This window comes from Epinephelus fuscoguttatus, linkage group LG22, assembly GCF_011397635.1.
Source record: "Epinephelus fuscoguttatus linkage group LG22, E.fuscoguttatus.final_Chr_v1".
NCBI lineage: Eukaryota > Metazoa > Chordata > Actinopteri > Perciformes > Serranidae > Epinephelus > Epinephelus fuscoguttatus.
In genome coordinates this window covers 1,696,389-1,720,133 of record NC_064773.1, presented here as the reverse complement: position 1 = coordinate 1,720,133, position 23,745 = coordinate 1,696,389, and the positions used below count along the sequence as shown (strand labels likewise).

At 42.4% G+C, this 23,745-nt stretch overlaps 1 protein-coding gene across 1 annotated transcript; it reads right to left on the bottom strand.

Annotated features, from left to right (window-relative positions):
• Nucleotides 1-722: 722 nt before the first annotated feature.
• Nucleotides 723-9,910, bottom strand: LOC125883236 (arg8-vasotocin receptor-like). Its single transcript, XM_049567478.1, has 2 exons — nucleotides 8,747-9,910; nucleotides 723-4,448 (listed from the first exon to the last, which is right to left on the bottom strand). Exons 1-2 carry the CDS (start codon nucleotides 9,702-9,704, stop codon nucleotides 4,165-4,167), a joined length of 1,242 nt encoding a protein of 413 aa, XP_049423435.1. The 5' UTR covers nucleotides 9,705-9,910; the 3' UTR covers nucleotides 723-4,164.
• Between the last annotated feature and the right edge of the window lie 13,835 nt (nucleotides 9,911-23,745).

The following is a 23,745-nucleotide window of genomic DNA, read 5'->3' as shown; positions in this document are numbered from 1 at the left end:
ACTTTAATACTAATAATTAGAAAAAGAAATAGAAAATAAATGTCTCGCAAAAAGGGCACTTATCTCGTCAGAGGGCAAAGGGGCAGGTGCATGAGCACCATCTGCAGTCTGTCTGTGCACCTGTTTGCAAAAATAGTTCCCCTGGACAGTAAAACATCAAGTCATCACTGAGGAGTGACTGAGTTAATACAGTATCCATCAGTGGCACAGTCACATTATCACAGTGCAGCATTATCAGAGGAAAAAACATATGGTCCTACATATATGTGAATTCTGGTGTATTTTATGAATCTTAAACTACAACGTAATTGTCTGCAAATTTGTGTTTCCTTGAATAGTGAAGTCATGACGCATCAGGGATGCAGAATACGTACTGACGTCACTGACTAACAACGGTGAGCTAACACACTGAGCGAGCCGCCTGTTAATGACGCTGTGGGCTAATGGGCATGTAGCTACTTCCATGTTTCAGATGATACGTCATGTTTGTAGTCGACCAATGAAGATGAGTTTACATATCACCTTGGGTTCGTCCTTCACCTTCTCAGAATGATCCCACACTTTGGATTTCCCGCCCAACATGTTATTAACTAGCCTGTGGAATAACCGCAGGTACCAGCCCTGGAGATTAACCTGACTCCTGTCTGACTGCTGAGCGTGGACACTTCCTAATTTGTGTTTCTGTGTGTGCAAACAGAGCACAGTCACAGTCATGTGAGGATACAGAACATTTATTTTTATTTACAACATGTGCAGCACATATTTTACAACAATATATAGATGACAGAAAACATTACAGTGATAAAACATCTTTACAGCAACAACAACACAGCTGGGAATGAGTCTCTGAGGAGTATGTGTGTGTGTGTTCACAGGGTTTATGCTGTTTCTGTTAAACAAAGTGCAGTTGAACAACCTTTAACGAACTTTATTAAACATTAAATTAGTTTTCTTTATTATTCACCTCCATTTAAAGCCACAGTGATCAGCTGATAATAATCTACACGATGTGAATCAGCTCACATTAACTTCAGTATAACTTTGTACGACTGTAAAAATAAAAACAGTCCAGGACATTTAATCACAAACTGAACTGTAACACTGTGACGTGGAAACAGAGGAGACTCTGCACGTTTTAGAGCTGATAGAAAATAATAAAATAATAATAATAAAATCTTCGAACATTTCAGAGTGAAATTGTTAGAAAGCATTTTTATGCCTCGGCACTGGCGATAGCCACGGACGGAGGCATCGTGTTTTCAGGTTTTCTGTCCCTTTCTTGTGAACATAAAATCTTAAAAGCACCTTCAAGGAATTCCTTCAACTTTGGCACAAACGTCCACTTGGACTCAACGATGAGCTGATTAGAATTTGGTGGTCAAAGATCACCGCGACCTCCTCTGTCTCATTCTTGTGAACGTGAAATCTGAAAAACACATCGAGTGAATTTCTTTAAATTTGGCACAAACGTTCAGTTTGACCCACGATAAACTGATTATGTTTTAGTGGTCAAAGGTCAAGGGCACTTTGAACTTGCATCCATCTCATTCTTATGAATGCAATATCTGAAGGAGGTCTTGCAGGAGTTTAATCAAATTTGGCACAAACGTCCACTTTTATTCAAGAATGAATGGACTAGAATTTGGGGGTCAAAGGTCAGTGTGACCTCATAAACATGTTTTTGGCCATAACTGAAGAATTCATCCACTTTCTGACCAAACTTGACACAAATGTCTAACAGGATAAAATAATGGTCAAAGGTCAGCCTGACTGTGACATCATCATGTTCTCAGGAACAGAAGGGGAGACATTTGGTCAGATCTTCTGTGTGTGAAGTCAGCTGTCATGGCTCCACAGAGATATAACTGCGGGGCAGTGACTCTAGTTTGTTGTTAAAGTTGTTTTTTAAAGAGGCTTACCCAGAATTCCTTGTTTCCAGCTCGTCTACTATAAATATTTGGTTGCCTTTGTCTTCTCTGACAGTAAACTGAGCATCTTTCGGGTTTCTGATTGAAGGTTGGACAAAACAAAGGATTTGAGAATGTAAACTTTGTTTTTGGAAAATCTCTCTGCTTACATTTCTGACGTTTTATAGACCGAACCATTAATCAATAATTACAAAAATAACTCTGATTAATTGATCGGGAGAAGAGCCATGAGCTGCAGCCCCAGTACCTTTTAAAAAGTGTAGCAACTCTGCTGTAAATCATTTCTGTGCATGTGTGTAATCCCTTAAACTTAGAGAAATATATTTGGATAGCTTGATGTATGATGGTGATATCAAATACCAAACATGTTTAAAATAATCTTTATGAAAACGACCTGCAGCGACTGAACCTAAAGACTTCAGATTAGACTCTTTAAATATCAAACAGTGTCTGATTTTATCTGCAGGCCGTCAACACTGGCCGACCCAGACGGGAACAGAGCGGCTCTGACTTGGTCCCGTCAGTCGTCACATCCACATCATTTTCATAACTAGCTCTGTGGTCAGAATGTGGGAGAGGTTGGCTCCTTTTTACAAAGTTTACTCACTGACTGTAATCTGAAAATCCACAGGAAACAGCCCGACAGCACCAGGGTTCATGGGTATAAAGAGAATGTTGACATATGAAAGCAGCAGTTTCCTCATGCGTCACGAAATGAATCTCAGTTCTAAAGAAGCTCAACTACAGCAAAGAGTGCAGACAAGACCACCATGCTAATAACAGATAAAGATTGCCGTCAGTATGTTTCAGCCTGCACTCTGTTCGCCATGTTCCTGTGTCTCAGTGACTGATGAGGCTGCAGCAGTGAAACAGGCTGTAATGTAACCACTCTGTTCACACCGTCAGTGTCCGTCCACTAACAGGGTTTGTTTTTGTCACTGATAGGCTCAGATTGTTATTCTAACGTCTGGTCCACACTGCCCGCGAAATCCTAAAATAGGCTGTGAAAAAACTCTGTTAGCACCATTAGCAGTGTTAGCACAGCTCGTTGTGCTAACAGAGTTGACAATACTAAAGAGGGTTTGTGAATCAAAATGAAGCTGCTTACTCATCGGGGCGACCCGGGGGGAGACTGGAGGGTGAGCACCACAGCCCTGTTTAGACAGGAGTTGTGCAAATTTGCAGGAAAGCCCAATCAGTGTTTTTTCAGCATTGGCAGTATAAAAACAAAATCGGGGAGTGCAGCAAAATGCCGCCTGCCTACTTTTGTTCATACAGAATGTGTCTTTTTCGGGGCAATGGGGGGCGTGAGCAAGTAACAAAACGTGTAGCTCAACTAAAGGATCCACCAATATGTCTACCCTACGAGGTGGAAAATTGGGCACCTCGGATCAACTCGCCAATCCGGCTCTGTGTGTCTAAACGCTCGCAGCTTGCCGGCAAAACGGCCCAACATTCGCCGAAAATCTGGCAGTGTAAAAGGGGCTCATGTTTCTGCAGCAATACCATCATGGTTGGTATTGCTGTGGCGCTGCTAGCTAGCTCCCACCCAACCCGGCTGCGTGAGTGCATAGTGTTCAAGGCTAACGTTAGCTAACCAGTAGAGACTGGAGGGTGGGCACTGGGCACTACGTTTTCATGTTAACACAGCTAGCTGGGCAAAACATTTACATCACAAAACATCAAATTGTCGCCACGTCTAAATAGATAGAATTTTGAAATGCGACGCTGGTCAGTGAGTCAGTGGAGCGCTGCACTAAATGGACATTTGTCTGGTATTTCACATCATTTTAGCTGGTTAGTTAGCAGCTGATGGGTGTCGGACTATTGAAAGCATAATGAACCAACACTGACATCACTGCACTGGACCAGTTTCAAGCGTTTTTGTTCCCATCAGTCTCTTAAACACAGAAACATGTGAGGAGAGGATCCAGGCTGGAAAACACTTGAGTTTAAAGTGAGTGGATTTGTTTCTGTTTAACCCCTGAATTCTCTGACCCTGCAGACTGAGAGTGATTAGAGCTCTTTTCCAACAGCTTAAGAAACAAACAGCAAATATTTGCCACAGAGTAAACGTTTCCACTCTGGATCGGACCAAAGAAAACAAGCTGCAGGCGTGACCGCACCCTCAGATGAGGTCATACCTTCCGTCGCTGCTATGAACCAGCAGATTGAGACCAGCTCATGTTTTCTGTGTCATTTTAGCCAATCGGACACACAGCAGTGTTCCCAGCGGTCAAGACGCAGATGGGACCTGTGGACAGTTTTTGGGAGGAGGGTTGAGGTCTCTGAACGGCTCAGAGAGACGCGGGCCCTGCAGGCGGGACAGCAGCGTGGTGCGGCGGATGCTGCTGTCAGAATCCTGGTGGCCTAACTTTCCCCTCAGCGAGCGCCAGCACGGCAGGCTGCTGGCGAAGTCAGAGAGGAGGTGACCGCTGAAGATCATGTAGATCCAGGGGTTACAGCAGCTGTTGAGGCTGGCCAGCAGGGCGGTGAGCGTCACCGTGGTGTTCTCAGAGTCTGCAGGGAAACACACACATAGATTCATGAGGCACGCTCCAACGTGTCAACAACTTATCTGAGGTGTTTACTCTTTCTCTGGAGGGAGTCGTGCTGTAGCTCTGAGTCACTGACCTGCCCCCTAAATGTTTATCCTCCACTCAGGCCCTGTGTGAGCCTGTAATCAGCACAGTTTCACTTTGGACCATGAAGATTTGACGCTGTTACAGAAATCAGCTGCTGACAGACGATCCTCAAACACATCTCTGTGCTGCTCGTATAAAAAATGTACCTTCAGAATACTGTAAAGGCCTCATTCCAGTTTCATCTGAGAACTAGTTTCTAAAGTGACCGCTGGTTAAAACTCTTCTCTGTCTGGTATTCAGGCCTTTGTGGAAGCTGGTACTGGTTAGTGTCAGAGTTTCTGGTCTTTATTGGATTCGGAGAAGTTTACACAGCAGTAACTCCAGTCAGAGTCACGATCAGAGGCAGCGTCACGTTTGATAAACACATCAGTTAGTCCTCATAAAAGACTTTTCTACGGAAGCCCTGAGAGCCACGTGAGAAAATAAATTCTGGTCATCCATTTTCTGAGTCTCACTTTCAGTTCATGACTGAAGCAGGTCATCTCTGAAACATGAGAGCAAGAAAAGTTTTTACAAGTGGAAAAAATAAGTTTTATCAGTTACTTTTTTTATCTGATTTTTTTTTTTTTTCAAATTTTATCTTTTTTATTTTTTTTTTATTATTATTATTTAATTTTTTTCACCCTTAAAGAAAGGGTGAAAAAAGTTTTGGTATGATTTTTTTTTTTTATAACTATTTTTCAAAGTGTTTGTCGTAATTCAAGAGGCTGAAGTGGTTTAAAGGTTTAGTATGTAGGATTTCGAGGCATCTAGATGTGATGCTGTAACGTAAATGCAGATGTCTCTATCTAGAGTCAGTGTTTGGTTTGTCTGCTCTGGGCTACTGTAGAACATGGCGGTGCAACATGGTGATCTCTGTCGACGAGGACCTGCTGCCTGTGTAGATATAAACAGCTCATCATGATTCTTATTTTCAGCTGATTATACACTAAAGAAAACATCGTGAATTGACGTTTTTTTTTTTTCCTTCAACAATTTACACACGTGGTTGGGTTAAAAAAAAAACGGCCTGCCTCACGCACCTCCCTCACTACGTGATGGAGGTGGCCTGGCTGACCCTCCCAAACCCAGGCCCATGGGAGAAGGGGGCCCGGGAGCGGCCTCCCTCTAACGTTTATACATACTGTATAATGTTTTATACACAGTAATAGATGGATTAGCAACTGTTTTATTTCTGACGATAAATAGTTTCCATCCTAGACTTGTATGGCTTTTTAAATTGTTTTATTTAAAAAAAAAAAAAAAAAGAGAGAGAAGAAGATACCGCGATATCATTCCGTCACCGCATCCCCCCCAAATTATACCGTGATATTGATTTTAGGCCATACTGCCCAGAACCAAATCATGCCGACGTGATTTCGATGACTTCAGAGTCAGAGTGAGACCAGGTTAAAAGAACATGGGCTCGTAGTGCACGTCAGCCCCTTGTGGCCAAAATGAGTATAGCAGCAAACACTTTGAAAATGATCCTGAAAATATAAACCTCACATGCCAGAACTTGTTTTTTTCATCTGTTGTTAAAGCTGCTTTCACACAACTGCATAGTAACTGCCCTGACGACCACTGACCTGCAGCAGTGTTCACCCTAAATGCAAAGTGTTTTTAGAAACAGCTTCTGCTGTTACAGTCCACGGCTGTGATGTCAGGCCGATGCTTCAGTGAACACTTGCAGAAGTGTGAGCTAGTTAGCGTCCAAAGTTTGGTGGACATGTTTTTCCTCTGGTTGTCCTGATGCTTATTGATCAGCCAAAGCCAGGTGGCAACCGCCAGAAGTTCAGCATGGTGAACTCTGCACAGCACAGCAAGATCTGTGCACGTGCATGTGGGCGTCAACTGCTTCATATCTCTGTGTTGGAAACTGCTTCCCCTCATTGAAATAACTGTAGGTGGCGAGTTCCCATGCGGCGGTGTGAAAGCGCCTTCATTCATAAACACAGGAGAGGAAACAGTGACCCGTTCAGGACTCTGCTCGGGGATAAACTGTTTTGTGTATTTTGAGAAAATAAATCGTTAAATGAAGGAGGATGAAAACGCAGGAGGAGTTTCCTGGACAAACAGCAGGGATCAGTGATTGGTTGTTAGGTACACACACAGCTCATTCATGTTCCCGTCTGGCTGCTGATTGGTCGACTCCCCCCCTCACTGAACACAGTCTGCAGACAGCCACAGCACGACTCTGTACCTTTAATATCTTTGGTTTTAAGATGCTTTACAGCATCTTCAGTTCTGACAGTTTTTCTGCCCAAAAAAAAGAAGGATGAAACTTGTTCATCTGAAAATGAATCTGGTGCCTGGGAGCAGCAGCTCGACGCTCATGAGTCAGTGTAATGAAATTGTGCAGGTGGCTGAGCAGCAGCAGCTCCTTCAGGCTGGTTCTCACTTTATGTCCTCACCTCCATCATATGAACAGCACACTGACTGCACATGTCACACTCCAATGAAAAACGGAATATTAATTTAATCTTTGGGAAAGTTTGGACTCATGAAACTGAAATATTTCCTCTTCTTCACTGTGAACGACCTCACTGCCACATTTTATAGTTTTATGAAACGTTAATGGATACAAGTAAATGAAAAACAGATTAAAAACATTCTCAAAATGAATAAACCAACAGTAGTTTGACTGATGTGCCCCAGAGTGCAGATAAAAAACACGATTTATTATAATAAAAATTGAAATAGTAAAAAACAGATTTCTTTAAACGCTGGACAAACCATGATTTAGTAAAATTAATTATAACAGAGAAATGATGATAAGATAAACATTAGACTGCAGATATTTGGCTTTTAATTAAGAGAGTTTATGTAATATTTTCTACTCCCCCTTTTGCAGAGTGATCTCACACCTGGTTTTTAATTCATAGTTTGGAAGAAGTGTAAATATTTTAGTGAGAAGCGTTGGAGGTTTTGGCTGGATGATGTTTCAGTGAAACTTAATAACTCCTCTGACTTTTCAGCTAGCGCCATCATCAGGTCATAATTTAATGTGTCTGATACTTTGGTTTAGAGCTGAGGACGTTTACATCAGCTGGTAATTAAATGTTAACAACCAAAGATGATGAGCACGAGAGGAAGAGTGAGGGATCACTAAAGTAAACACGACTCAAAAATAATCCACTGCTCCAACTTAAAAAGATTAAAGTAACAATTTGCACACAGTTTTTAAGTTGTTCCAACTGAGATTATCAAGTAAATCCTATGAGCCTTTTATATTCTGACAAACTCAGTTCGTTCAGTTCAACTCACGTGATTTGATTTGACCTAAAAAACTTAAGTTGAATCAACTTAATATTTATCCAAAAGTTGTGTTGATATTTAGTGGTCAAACTATTTCAGATGTTCCAACTTATTTATTTAAATTTCGCCTTATTAAAAATGTTTTAGCTTTGACCAACTTCTTAAAATAAATTGTGAAACTTCATATAAGATAAAGTTTATATCTCGGTTTGTACTACAGTATTTTTAGTCTTGTGGTCAGTGACATACAACACATGCTTTTACTTTGAAAATCTCAGCATGAACAGTGAAATGTGCAGATTTCACAGATTGTTATGATCAGCTGTGAGGAAACATTTATTCACAGCTGGACGCTGGAATTAAAGTCAACACATCTGCACTGTTTCAACAATTACAATTTAATTAAATAGTTAATAAACACACTACAGTGATGTAGGTTGTGACATTTTCTAATTTTCTTTAAATGATCAGAGACAGATTATAGATGAGAGTCTGAGGATTTTATTTATATGACTCGTATTGATTTTAGTTCATTTATAAAGCAAACATCTAAAACTGACATCAGTCTAGAATGAAAAGTTCATTTAAAGGCAGAAACTTTAATTGATTTTATTGATTTTATTAAATGTGTTCGGATCAAATAAAAGTATCATGATGTCTAAAATAAAAATATAATCCGAAATATCTTCCACTAATTTCCAACCAGGTGGATGGATGAGATAAGAAGGAATTATTGTCAGACTTGTCTGTCTTCAGGCCTCAGATCGGTTATTTTATTGTTTCTTCACAGATTTTAATTTTTAATTTTTCAATTTTTACAGTGAAGTGCTGCATTTTAATGAGAGTCCGGAACAATGCGGACTCCTGCCTGAGAGTGTTTCTGGTTATTTCTAATATCGGAGTGACTCTGTGTGGAGTCTGTGGAGTGCGACTCACCGTGCCAGGAGAAGGTCTTGTCCCACACTGACCACATCTGCACGGTGAAGAAAGGCGCCCAGCACACCACGTACGCCAGCACGATCACGAAAGTCATCTTCACCGTGCGTAATTTTGCGCGCGAGATGGTGCTGACGCTGCTCACGGAGCTCCGGCCCAGCATCCCGCTCCTGTTGGCCTCCGCCACCGTCCTCCTCGTCCGGGTCTTATATTTCAGGTTCCTCCAGATGGTGCGGCAGATGAGTCCGTAGCAGAACACGAGCACGGCCACGGGCACGAGGAAGATCCCGGCCGTCATCCAGGTGACGTAGGCGCGCAGCCCCCACGGCTCCATGAAGTGAGCCCAGCAGTCGTGGACGCCCGAGCCGGGGTGCACCTCGCTCAGGGAGAAGATGAAGTACTGCGGGGTGCTGAGCACCAGGCTGCACGCCCACGTGGAGCCGATCATGATGTGCGCGCGCTGGTTCGGCTGCTGGAGCGTCTGCAGCGGGTGGCAGATGGCGATGTAGCGGTCCAGGGTCATCATCACCATCATGTAGGTGGAGGCGAACATGCCGAGCACCTGCAGGTGTTTCACGATGCGGCACAGGAAGTCCGGGCCGTAGAAGCGGAAGGTGATCTCCCAGCAGAGCTGCGGCAGCACCTGGAACACGGCCACCACCAGGTCCGCGAGGCTCAGGTGCTTCATGAACAGGTGCATGCGCGACGGTTTCCGCCGGGTCTTGTACATGGCCAGCAGCACGCTCACGTTGCCCACCACTGCCGCGACGAAGGCGAGGCTCAGGACGGTGATCTCGAGTTTGGCCACCTCCTCGTTCCGTCCGAACGGGTCGGTGTCGTTCCTCCTCCCGATGATGGTGGCGGCGGTGGCGCCGGGCTGCGGCTGATGCGTCAAGTTGAACCCGTCGCTGCAGTTTGTGTCCGTCATGTTCCACGAGTCCTGCCAGGCGCACAGCATGCTGGCCGCGTCTCCTCCGGGCGCACGGAGCTGGCTGCCCGCCGGTGCGCTGCCGTCACCACCGGAGAGACAGTGGCTGTCAAACTCTGAGGTTACCTCCACATGTGTGGGAGGATCACCGGGGCGCGCGGAGAGGGAACCGGACAGGAGTCACCGACAAAAATAAAATCCACGCTTATGTTTCCACTCGTGACGCGCAGCAGCTGCAGGTTCGAACCCAACGACACCGCTGCAGACTCAGCCTCTTATAAAGCCTCCTGCCCCCCGAGACCAGAGACCCCCCACCCCCCAACACACACACACACACACTCCTCCCTCCCGCCCATCTAACAACACAGAGTGGAATCTGCTGGATCCAGGGCCGTACAGACAGACAGAGTGGCTGGGAGTGTGAGTGTGTGTGTGTGGGGGGGGGCACAGAGTAATTCAGGTTGCCACCTCAGAAATAATAATAAATCATAATAATAATGCATTTATTTTAAATCAACCTGTGTTCACAGAGGAACAAAATAATGTGAGCAAATTAAAAATGGAGCCATTTGTTATATCTGTGCTCAAAAACACAAACACATCTGTGTAACAGTCAGTAGAAATCTACAACAGATTAAATTCATATTCCACATACACTATGGAATATATAAACTATAAAAATGATTTAATTACACCTGTACAGCTGTGCAGTGAGGATTTCTGGGTAATATGTATGTTGATGATGTCAAATGTCACGTCTCCATTTGATCATATGACCAGTTGATACATGCATGTTAGCACACAGTCATAAGGGCAACGTGTCCTCAGAACGTTTCATATGATATCCTTGAAATAAGCGCCCACAAATGACGTTACGTCCAACACACAGAAAGTGTTTCAGCAGCTGGAGGCGGCTTTTTGTAAAAGTTTAATAGTTTTAATGAGAATGAAACTTTTTGCTCGCTCTTTTTGCTACGCGCTTTGAGTTTCTGCGCTCTGGGCACCTAGCGTTTTTGCTGGAGCGCTCTGAACAAGTTGAAAAAACCTCAACTCAGAGCTGAAAAGCACTATCATTTGGTAACCAATGGAGGAGAAACTGGTGGTAGTGGTTGCTGGATACCCAGAGCTATACGGCCTGATGATAGACAGCAGGTTGTCAAACTGCCCCTGAGTCATCCTAAAATCTGCCTGTAAACGTCCATGATGGAGGAGAAGCTCCTGGACCAACTGGTGGTACTCCCCATGATCCAGCCTCTTTTTTAGGGTCTCATGTGTCTCTGAGTGTGGACTGAAAAAAGTCTAAATGAATTTGAATTAAGTTTTTAAATCATCTTTTTCATTGTGCTGTAAAGGACTGTGGATGATAATTTTATAAATAAATCATTAGATTAATTAAAGTAAAATAAAGGGAAAAGAAGAAATGACAAAGGGAGGAAAACTATGTCGTAATTTTTATTTTTAAGCTTTTGCAGTCACACTCTTCTGTTTTCATTTTGTGATAACAGAATCACGCAATTCTTCTTCTCCATATTATCATTATTATTTTTACTTGTTGATCAAGCACTTCATGTGAAACTAGAAACCTTTTTACAGAAATAGAAGTATGTGTAAACAGACAGTCTGACAGTCGAGGAGGGAAGCAGACACACATGCACAGGTGAGATTCTCTGTGTCATAGATGAATAAATGTACATGCCGTCATATCACAGTTTACCTCGACACTGATCCACCTCTACAACCCCACTTATATAATAATACAGTTTATAAACTGTTTTTGCTGCAGTTAACATCAACTTGTTTGCGCTGCATCTTTCCTCGTCGCTCTGTCAAAGCAAGACAACGTTATTATGTAGAGTGAGAACAGCTCAACGTGACGTCTTTAAGAATATAATAGAAAAAAACTTTATTCATCCCTGAAGAGAAATTCAGCCGTCTGGTTTCATCTGAACAATCAAGAAAACTGAATATATGAAATTTACAATAAAATAAACTGATTTAAATCAGAAGCAAATCCTCACATTTAAGGAGGTTGGAATAAAACCATTTGAATTAACTTTGATTAATAGTGACAGAGGAACATTTCTGGGACACATCTAATGACCTCTGAGCGACTCCTCCTCACCTGAATATTGATTTAACCTTCTCTTTATTCTGACCATGAATATCATGGAGGAGGGTGTGAGGGTGAGTCTGTGCAGCATTAATGTGTTTATGTGCTGATAACCTGATAACCTCGGAGACAGCGCCTGTTTTCTCAGCATTGAGCCAAAAACCAAACTGCTGCTCTGCAGAGGGACAAAACTCCTGCAGGCTCAGACGTTACGTATCAAAGTTACAGCTGCACTTTAAGAAGTTTTCTTAGCAGCAACAAAAGTCTGTGTTGTGTTTGAGCACGTAAACACTTTATTCTGTTTATGAGAGACATGAATATGATCATAAGGATAAGCCTCATACGTCCATGTTATCAGACTCATTAAGAAGAATTCTTAAATATAATTAAGTATGATTTTTTTTTTACGTTAATGAAAATCCAAACAAACTTCACATCAAACCAATAAATTCACTATTATATATAAATAACAGATAATAAATCACTAAAGTAATTAGTGCTCTGAGTCAAATTATTGTTAACCCAGCACATGCTAACACCAACATAAAGGCCTGTTAAGAAATACACTCGGGATGTGGGAAAAACATCTATACAGCATAGTATCACGATATTTTGCGTGGCCATATTGTATCGATCTTTTATTATATACGTCATTAATTTTTGCAAATACACATTTTAATACAACTTTTGGTGCTAGAATAATAAAATCCATTGCTTTTTTGGTCCACTAGATGGTGCTGATGTTTTCAGTCCTGGTGAGGTCAGCAGACGTCTCAGTCAGCGGCATTTGGCAGGAAGTTCATCAAAACAAAGATGGAGGCAAATCAAACATCTGGACTTATTTAAAGGAGGATTTGGATATGACACGTGAGATTTGACAAGCTAATGTTAAACCTGCTCTCCCGAAAAATCAACTGACACTGGACAGACTGAAAACTTTATCTTAAGAGGTAAAACTGATGTCGACAAAGGTAATAAATTGCAATATATTGCAATACCACAATACTCAGCATATCACAATAATATCATATTGTGACCTCAGTATCATGATAATATCGTATTACATGCATTAGTATCAAACCATTTGATACAAGGCTTTCAGCGCAGTATGCATTGCAACCCAAACACTACATTTAACTATCCTATTACGTTTAAAAAAAAAAAAAATTGTACATCTTAAACTGTCTTTGATAATGTTCTCAACAAGGAGCCGACAAGACGGAACAAGAGACGTGCTGTCTGAGGCACACTGGGAGGCTGCTACGCTAAGCTAGCTTGTTATAAGGTGGTTAGTAACGCCATTACCAGAACAGAAAAGATCCTTCACCCACAGGTCTGCTGTTTGGAGCCATTTTAGTTTCGCTGTGAATTATGTGGGTGATGGTGAGACAGAGTGGTGGATAAAAACACACTGAGCCAAAGAACGAGCTGCCGCACAGCTACAGACTCAGACTCCTCAGCAGCTAACGTAGTAGCACAGTTACATATACGACCGCTGAGCTGAAGCATGAGTCCCTCGAATACAGACGTCATTTCTGCGCCATTACGACCTCGACTGCCAGCGTTCAGGTGAGACAACTCTGTACCCCCAGGTTCAGGTTCAGGCTCAGGTTACTTTATTTATACCTGTAGGTAGATTTTTACCTACGGGTAAAAAGGATCGTACCTTTTTACAGAACAGCGCAACATTCCCGCCAGGAAGTGTAAAAGGGGCTTGAGTTTAATAGGGAGCTACAGCTAGCAGCTGCTTAGCTTAGCTTAGCTTAGCTTTGCATTGAGACTGGAAACGGGTAGAAACAGCTAGTGTGGTTCTGTCTAAAGCTAACACCTCCAGAGTGTACTACACTAGCATGTTACGTGTCGTTTGTTTAATAAAAGTGTAAAATAAGCATTTCACCATTTTTACGGGGTCTCTGCTGGTTGCTGGGCAACTGTCTCCAGGAAGTTATTTGTCCCAGAAACAGTTCAACACTGGGAAAACGGTACAATCACATTACAATCAGATTTTTGCTTTTTCTTTTACAACAAAACAGTTAAGTTTAATTGAATTCTTGTGAACTACCAGTAAAAACCAGAACGCTATGACTGTGTCTCAGTTCAGGCACTACAGCCTTCGAATGCTACATTTGAGGATCAATTGTGTCCAACTGGTTCGACCAGGGCCTTCCCATTTCGAAGGCTCCTTCAAATGCAGCCTTCTTTCCCAGAATTTGGAGGATGCAACAGATGACTGAAGAAGCATTTGGTGTAAGTGACAATTATATATTGAGTGAACTAACAAGTTTTAACTAGCTAACGGTTAACTGTTAACATTACGTTAGCTAAAAGCACACAGCTTAAACAATCTTCATTTAATAAGTTCACCTGAAAACGCTCCATCAGCCTGAAATATATCACACGACGGTGTCTCTGGTGGTGAATCATCTCCTCAAGTATTAAATAAAAACTATATATATAATAATTATCTCTGGTTCATGATTTTGGGCTGACTAACTTACTCCTTCTTTCGTCAAGCGCAGCTGGTTGCTAGGTAACATGAACACCAATGGGTTGGGGCAAGAACAACTGTTGATGCGACCAGGGAATCCTCCGCAGACCAGACCGTCCCATTCAGAGACCGTTCGGTTTGACTGATGCGTCTTCAAAGGACGTGGCTGACGTTGACTGCGAAGGCCGCATCCTTTGAAGGCTGCAGCCTCTGAATTGAGACACAGTCAGTGACAGTCTTGTTTGTTTCCGAATGCCTCCTGCACTTGTTGCTTTGTGGGAACGACAGTAATTGTTGAGCTAAACTGCTTCGGCAGACCTTGTATCTTCCTCCTCGTCCTCTTCCCACCGTCCTCTGACACTGAAGTGAAGCACGCCATGATTTCTCTCACTCGCTGCCCTACAAGGCCACAACTTAGTATCTTAATGTTCAATCTATATGCAAGAAGTGGGAAGAGGGATTTAGGAGTCACAGAGGCTGACTGTGTTTTTCATGTCAAGTAGTTTGTGCAGAGCCAGCTGCTGATGCAGACCATTACATAATGTGCTGTGGTTAAACAATGGTGGGTAATGGTCGGGGCTGTCAAGAGCTCTAGATTTATGATTCTGTGATTATGAAACCTGTCCAACTCTCATATTAATGATACATGACCCAGGCTGGTGTGTTCACTGATAAGAGCTCAGATATCAGCACACGTGATGGATACACACATTTTATCACAAACACACCAACAGGCTCTGTTTTTAAAGGCTGAGGTCACCTGAATGACTCAAAATACACGTTGTTGCTACTGGGTTTGGTTTTATTGCACATAACACAATGTACACATCATTAATGGGCACTGGTTAAAATGAACCAGGCAGTGAGTCAAAAATATTTAATGGCATCAGGAGCAGCCAGTAGCTCCTTTTACTCTGCGTCTTCATGACAGTAATGTCACACCGTTACACTGCCTCGCTGTTTTGTATTAAAGGTACGATCGTGGAATCGGGGAGCAGACTTGTCCCACCTTTAATCCAGCAGTGGAGGTAGTAACAGCGCTAACATGACATCTGTTCTAAAGGGACAGCTGGTGTTGGTACCAGATGTGCTGGCAGATCAGCTCAGGGGCTGCGCTTACAGATAATGTCACACATTATGATTGGCTGTACGGTCGTCATCTGGAAACGAACCCCAGCACCTGCGAAAGATCTCACGAGAGTCATCATTTTAACCCAATCCTCCGTCTGTCTCTCACCCTAACTCTTTGTTATTGTCCCTAAAAAATGAGCACACATAAAAAATGATCTTGAACACAGCATTGTCACATTATTATAAATATAATTAGTTTGTACAATGGGCACAGTGACGAAACAACACGTTCAAGTGTCACACAGACACACCAGAAAAGAAAAAAAAAGACAGGCAAACTCGTCTGAAGCTGTTCTGCTGCCTATGGGAAAGGATTGCCTATTTTTAACAAGTTTCCCGTGTGTAAAAAATTGAGGTAGACAAAAAGTAATCAGGAGGTGGAGCTCACATTTTTATCGAAGGTCCTAGAAAAGTTAGTTTTTGTGCAACTGCTATCACATATTCACTTAAATATTATCTCTGAGGAATTCCAGTCTGGTTTTAAGTCACGACATAGCACAGAAACTGCCCTTTTAAGGGTTTTTAATGACCTGCTTTGTTGATTCTGGGGACTCTGCTGTCCTGGTCCTTTTGGATCTGTCTGCTGCTTTTGACACGGTTGACCACAACATTCTCCTGTCACGTCTTAACTCGTGTGTAGGCATTAAAGGTACAGCTCTTAAATGGTTCCAGTCTTATCTATGGAATAGAAGTTTCTCTGTCCATCTCAGACAGTATTTTTCGGCTGCATCCCCACTTAGTTGTGGGGTACCACAAGGCTCCATCTTGGGCCCTATTTTATTCTCACTGTATATGCTCTCCTTGGAGTCAATTTTTACTACAACATCTCCTTTCATTAATTTGCAGATGATCTACAGCTCTATCTGCCCATAAAAACAAACAGTGAGGCCTCTATTCAGGCGCTGCTGAACTGTCTTCAAGATGTTCAGTAATGGATGGAGCTGAACTTTCTTTACCTGAACGAAAACAAAACTGAAATCATTCTATTTGGGCAATCCAAAAAATTTTCAGATATCTACGATAGTGCCATTGGTTCACTAGCTGTTTTTATCTGAGACATCACTGTGTTCCCTGCCAGGATTGTGGAACCAGAATCAGGTATTTTTAGCCCAAACATAGTCTTTTTCTAACCATAACCAAGTGGTGTTTGTGCCTAAACCTTACCACATTAAAGCATTCTTGAAATGTAATGTCAGCTTATCTGCTTGGTAACGTACAAATGTAACGTATCTGTGATTTGCAGTATCGTACAGTGCCGTCATTTTTCCCGATGATTCGGTTGGTTCAGAACTTCTCAGTTCCAGGAATAACCTTCTGACTTTTCGTCTATTTTCGGACTGTTCCCAACTTTTAGAGTTATCTCTGACTTCCCTGAGGTGGAAGCATCGGCACGTGTTTTTCCAGGTGAATCATTGGTGTGGATCTCCAACACCATCAGGACTCACAGACGCGGCTATTTCCTGCAATGAGACTGTAAATAAATCCCACTTATTGGCCCTTTGGGTTTAGTTCTCCCTGTACTTTAATTAACTATACATTATCCCAGTCAGTCTGCCGGGCCTCTCTATTATCTCCTCGGGTCCTGTTTGGACAGCTCAATACTACAGTAATTCAATACTAAGGCAACAAGCGTCCTCGGGGCAAAATCTGAGGAGGCAGCAAGGATAAAGACCAAAGACATACGGAGCAGCAGGGAGAGTGAGAACGGAGATGAACAGAGGTGCAGGAGAGGGACCTCTGAAGTCAGAGTTTAAACCTCAGTGAGAAAATGTCCTTAACTGGTAAAAGTTCAGCATTTAGAGAAATATTTACTCAAGTATCAAAAGTACTCACATTTAATAGTCAGAGAAAATGTTTAAAAAAATGGGATAAAATAAGTTGCACATGTACTTTGCAGATTAGGATTTAACGTTAGCACAAGTATCTCGTGAAATATGTCATTTTTTCGGGAATAGCCTCAAAATATTCCTCAAACTTTCAGCTGTGCCTCCTGCTGCACAAACTGTGTTCATATACTACTTGTTTTGTCAGGGATGTTTTCAGGGAAACACAATCGCTGTATACAAGTGTAATTTTTCAGGTCGTCAGGAGAAGGGGGGGGGTTCGTGTATAAAGTCAGAGGCCGGTTGCACAAAGCAACCTGAGTTTGTTCCTGACACTTAAAGTTTAGTTTTTCCTTAGCTGAGGAAAGTACATAAGGGTGTTTCACAGAATCCCTTAAAAGGCTTCTTTGGTCAAGGAAAGATGTTTAGGTATTTATTGTGCTGAAAGATTTTACAGCAGTAAAATTCTGGTGTTTCCATGGAGACCATTTGTTTGAACGTGGGCTTGTGATAGCCGAGGCTACCTGTTGTCGCACTTAAGTATCCTCTTTTACATTGCATAAAACCTCAGAGCGATCAATAATTGTAACGGGGCTGGAAGAGCACAGCTTCAGAAAGTTGACCGATCCATAAACTGACCTCTGGTCACATATATAGTGCAAAATCAATGAGTCATCATTAAGGGTGTCGATCAGGTTCTCCTGGTAGTGGAGCACTTCTCTCAGGACGCCTTTATTTTCCTCATTTATCACCATAAACTCAGACATGTTGGGGTTGAGATACAGTCAGATGTACCTTTGGTTTCTGTCCTTACTTTGGTTACTAAGGTTGTCTGTGCAACAGCTGAATGAACTTTAAGCAATTTCTTAAGTGTAAGATCAAGATGAGGAGAAAAACTTAGTTAAAAATTAATAGAAATATTACCTGTTCAACAAAAACTCTGTTTTTATTATCTGTTCAACAAAAACTCCGTTGTATCAGCATCACTTTTCAGGCCCAGATCTTGCCGGAGCTTTCTCCATCGGTCAAAGGAACTGAAGAGGTGCAGCGGCTCTTAGCTTTCTCGTAGTTTTGTCCACGTTTTTCTGCTCATGTCGAGCAGATTTTGTGTATAGTCGGCAGGACATTATCGACATGTGCTGGAAGTGCAAGGTTGACATCATGAGAGACTTTCAAAAGGCACACAACATCCCAGACGCCATTGACAGACCTGCAGAGTCAAAAAAAAAAAAAAATCTTGTATGTTTTGTCACAGAGCTGGAAGAATTCAGTTTTACTGACAAAGGTACATTTCAGAACTTTTTCAGAAGAACTCCTGCTGACAGCGACATTTCCCTCCTTAATGTCAATTCAGTCATCAAATACTACTGTTCTCTTGGAAGATTTTAAATGTTTGTAATTTAATAATTGCGTCTCACTGGTGATCATGATGGTGATTTGTCTGTCTTGGCTGTCTTTCAGCAGCCATGTCAGCACCGAGTCTCTGTAGGGAACAAACACCGACTTCTTCAGGTCCGTGTTCACACCATCCTGCGTCATGTCAGCCTGAAACGGAAACAGGAAACAGATCCTTCACTCAGCAGGAGCCACTCAACAAACTGAAAAACACTTGGATGAAAACATAGATGATCTTCTTCTGTTTCTGACCTAGATTAGAGATGCCGTTGCCCAGGGTGACCAGCGACTTGTTGATGTTTCCTCCTTCTTTCAGCCGGACGCTTGTCGCTCCGGTGGCGTCGGCTTGCCCGCTGCCAGCCAGATTGACCACGTGGATCTTACTGACCGTCTCAATGGTCAACTTCATTCATCCTGAAAAGAATACTTGTGCCAGAGAATGCTTCAACAAATTAATGTTCACAAACAGAACAACCAGTGGGTTCACAGGTCAGGGTCACACACTGGGCCCAGTTTTAAAACAATAGTTTTTAAATATCAGTCAAAATATTCAAAATATACAAGATAAAAAGTTTTTAAAGAGCAAAAAGCAGAAGTAAGATAAGTACAAGAGTTAATAAAAATGACCTAAAATGGTGGAAAAATGCAGATTAATTTTAAGTAAATATGACGTGATGGAAGTGAAGTACCAGAACCTTAAATACTGTACATAATGCAGTGTAGTAATGACATCATAGTAAGATTTGTGTTGTGTCGTACCTGCAGGATTTGTCACCACATTCATGTTTGACGGCGGTGAAACTCATCAGCACGTTAACCTGTGGTTCTGTGAGTTCAGCAGCAGGAAACTTCTCAGTAATATACGGCTGTATTTAGAATCCATCTGCTCAAGTAGGTATTGTTTTCTATTCGTGTGTGTGTGTGTGTGTGTGTGTGTGTGATGTGTATGAGAGCTGAAGCTATAGACAGTTATTTACAGATGTGACCTCACTTCATTATCCTGTGGAATCCTTGAGCCTCCGACGGATGAAATATAATTCAAAGTTGTCAGAAATAACCGCAGACACTCAGACACGAACCCAGAAGGCGGCTTTATTCTCTTCTGTCTGCACTTTATCAGCACATGTTCTGTTTAATTTTTCATATTAAGACCCGTTTTTAAATCATTGGATCCAGTTTTTTCTGCAAGTTATTAATTTTGTCTTCACACAGTGACAAAAATATATTTTTTAAGTTCTTATTGGGGCTGTGCCACATCATCTCGTTCATGATGACACTGCTAGAATTTTTAATACGATATGAAAAATTCATATCATGATACTCGCAATATTTTGACTTGTTGACATATTGAGGTCATACTGTTACCCACGGCAACAACATGCATTACTGACATTTTATTGGTAATTAGTTACACTAATCGTTACTGGAAAAAGTAATATTCTCACTGTAACACGTTACTGCCCAGCACTGGTCAACAGCTGTGTACAGATACATTATTGAATGTTGGTATTTTGCTTATAAATGCAAATAAGTTACACTTAATGTGTCACCAAACTGACTCCAGTTTTATACAGTTCTATTTTTAGGATTTGGTTTGGATCAACAAGGTTTGGTCAAAATAGAATTTTTTTATTGTTCTGTTATTATAATTCATTAATGTAACCACTCGTGTTTTTCCTTTGGCCCTTTATTCTTTTTAAAGTCTGTGCCAACAATAAAAAATGATTCCCGTGTTTGCCAGAGGACCACTCGATTCCCCACAGAGACCCTTTGTGATCCCCAGACCTCACATTGAGAGTCCCTGCAGGAGTCACACATTAAAGGTCTCATTATTCTGTGTCCAGCATTTTGATTTGACAAGAGATGAATAATATCTTGGGGGGTGAGGTTCTGTGAGTGAATGAATGAATGAAATCAGTTGAAGGGTGAGTGCTGAATAAATTTGTGAATATTAAATCCTCACAGTCGTAGATCCTTCAGATGTGTCAGACTGGTCTCATTGGCTGGAGCTGAATAATCTTTTACCTCAAAGGAAACTAGAAGAGATGCTCAGACCTCCACCAAGGACAAAAGCTCTGTCTCACAACGTTAACAAATGAGAACAGTAATTTGTGTGTTTGTCCTGAGATTCAGATCTGCTCCAGAAGTTAATGGGTTCTCTCTCAGCTCATGCTGCACCCCTCCACTGAGGTTCATGAAAATGAAAATTGTGAAAAGTGAAAATTTGACTCGACCAGCAGACTTCACTACAAGCTGATTGGCTGTTGAAACAGGTGACGTGCTTTAAAACCAGCCGCCGGCCATTTGACCAGCTGAGTGTCAGGTGACATCATCAGCCGGCTTGAGTCAAGCTTAGACCGGCCAGTTCACACCGCTGACACTTTTCTCTGCAACGTTCTAAAACAGTTTCATCTCGTCGTCAATCTTTGGTCTGAACTGGACTTTAGATGATTGAAGATCCATCCATCCATCCATCCATCCATCCATCCATTTTCATCTGCTTATCTGGGGCCGGGTCGCGGGGGCTGCAGGCCAAGCAAAGCACCCCAGACGTCCCTCTTCCCAGCAACACTCTCCAGCTCCTCCTGGAGGACCCCAAGGCATTCCCAGGCCAGACGAGATATGTAATCCCTCCAGCGTGTTCTGGGTCTGCCCCGGGGCCTCCTACCAGTGGGACGTGTCTGGAACACCTCCAGCAGGAGGCGCCCAGGAGGATCCTGATCAGATGCCCAAACCACCTCAACTGACCTCTTTCGACGTGAAGGAGCGGCGGCTCTACTCCGAGCTCCCTCCAGATGTCCGAGCTCCTCACCCTATCTGTAAGACTGAGCCCAGACACCCCACAGAGGAAACTCATTTCCAGTAAATTGAAAGCTTTGCTTTCTGACTCAGCTCCCTCTTCACCACGACGGACCGGCACAGCGTCCGTATCACTGCAGAAGCCGCACTGTCCCGCCGATCCATCTCACGCTCGATGAAGTTTTGCCTTTGTTTCCAGCCTTTATAAACTTTATAAAGTTAGTTGTTGTCAGTTAGTTGAGCCACGTATGGTGGACGTCCCCCTCAGTTGTTTCACGTCAACTCCTGAGTTACCTGAGTCTGCCTGGATTTCACCCAAGGTCCTCGTCCTGCACGATCTGCTGTGAGTCAATGTTAGTCATGTTCTTCACACCAAAGGAGTCAGACAAAAAAAGACATCTACAAAGTTCTCAGACAGTTACGTCCTGTCGTCAATCTTTGGTCTGAACTTGGCTTCATGCAGCAGCCCTAATCCTGCCTTCATTAAATGTTATAATGTTCAATTTGTGTTTAAACTGTCACAGACTAAAGGTGCAATCCCAGTGCACCCTTTGCTCCCACCACTTAGCCCTTAACCCTCCATTTTGTGCGTCCACGCCTCAGGGTAGGGCTTACTGATTCTTGGTATAGACAGGTAGGGGAACGTTTTCGGGCTTTGTGCCCTCCAAACAGAGGTTTTTCAGAGGCACATTTCACACTCAGTGTTCTGAGAAATCATCGTCAAGTTAAATAGTAAAAAAAAAAAAAAATTACAATTACTATGATATTATTTTAGTTTAATGTCCTTTCAATGTATCCTGGTCCTTTTCTTTATAACAAGCGCAACAAAAGAAATCACTGGTATGCTGATGGTAGAAACTAGCTAGCTAACGTTACACTTGATTCATCTTATAGACCAGCACAGAACCGAGCGTAGAAATCATCTTGTGTTAGGGTTCACATGTGATTCGTGAGACATTCTTATCTCACCGATCACAGTGTAGGAATGATCGGTATTGAAAAACACGGCAGCTGAAAACAATCATCCTTAAATATCCCGCCCCATAATATTCTGGGTTTAGAGGCTTCATCCCAAGAGTTTATAACATGTAGAGACGTAATACGACCAAGAAGAGAAATTTCTCTCAGCAAGAAATGAAAGCGCTGACGTCACAGGTCCAATTTAACCAACTGGTTCGATCTGGCAGCCTGAAAAGTTTCAACAAAAGAAGTCAGGAAAATGAGGTCTGCAAAGAAATCATTGCTGCAGTCAACAGTGCTGCAGCCTCGGCCTGCACATTTTAATATGAGCCTATATTTTATATAATATAGTTATTTTCCCAGTATTCACCGGCTCATCATACATTATCCCGCTTATTACACGGCTAATTATCAGTTAAATAAATAAATGCAAAGTGCATTAAAACCGACCGGATTCGACAACTTTTGGTGAAAGTTTTGTACTCACCTTAGTGAGTGGACTGAACCGAGGCATAAAACTCGCGTAAAATGTCATTAAGCATGACTGCCGAGTGTGTATTCAAATCCGTCTTCTTTTGTTTTTGGCAGTGAAAGTCCGTAGGTATTCTTTTTCTTCAGTGGCATCCATTAAAATCAGCCACTTCTGTTTGTTTTTTCCCTCGGAAGTTGTTTGACAGCTGCAGTGTTGCAGGGCAGCATCCCTAGCAACGCTGGGCTACATAGCAACTGTGTGTAATGACCGTTGCTACTAGCAGCGGTCATTACACAGTAATATCAGACCGCAGAATGCCGCTACTGACCAATCAGAATACAGCATTTAATAGAGCCGTGTAATAAATTGTTATAATATTTGAATAAAAGCTTATAACTGACCCAGATTAAGGAGCATGTGGCCGCATGGATCAGGTCTGCTTGTATTTCGGGTATAGCAGTTGGCAGAGGAGACACAGAAGTGTGTCTGATCCGGACATCGGTAAATATTTGATCACCTAGGCTACTGGTATTTAAATAATAACACTGTTGAGGGCTTTATTGCTTTTTAATGGTGTTTTAATGGGGGCGCCCGGTGGCTTAGTGGGTAAGAGCAGGCGTCCCAGTGTCCCTGCCGTGGTGGCTGTGGGCTCAATTTCAGCCTGCAGCCCCTCGCAGCATGACATCTGCCCTCCCACACCCCCCCCCCCACACCCAGACTGTCCCATACAATAAAGCCAGAAAAATAATCTAAAAAAGATGTTTTACTGATGAATTGTATTAGCATGATTTGGTTTTTCAGTGGACACCAGTGGTGTTCATCCTTCAGTCAGTCCACATTTTGACATATTTCCATGTTGAATTTCATCCAATTAATGTTGTGTGACGCCTGAA

Excerpts from the sequence above, each read along its gene's own strand:
- LOC125883236 (XM_049567478.1), bottom strand. The coding sequence starts at position 9,704 with ATGCTGTGCGCCTGGCAGGACTCGTGGAACATGACGGACACAAACTGC. Across the intron at positions 4,449-8,746 it reads CAAGACCTTCTCCTGGCACG|ACTCTGAGAACACCACGGTG; the intron begins GTGAGTCGCACT and ends GTTTCCCTGCAG.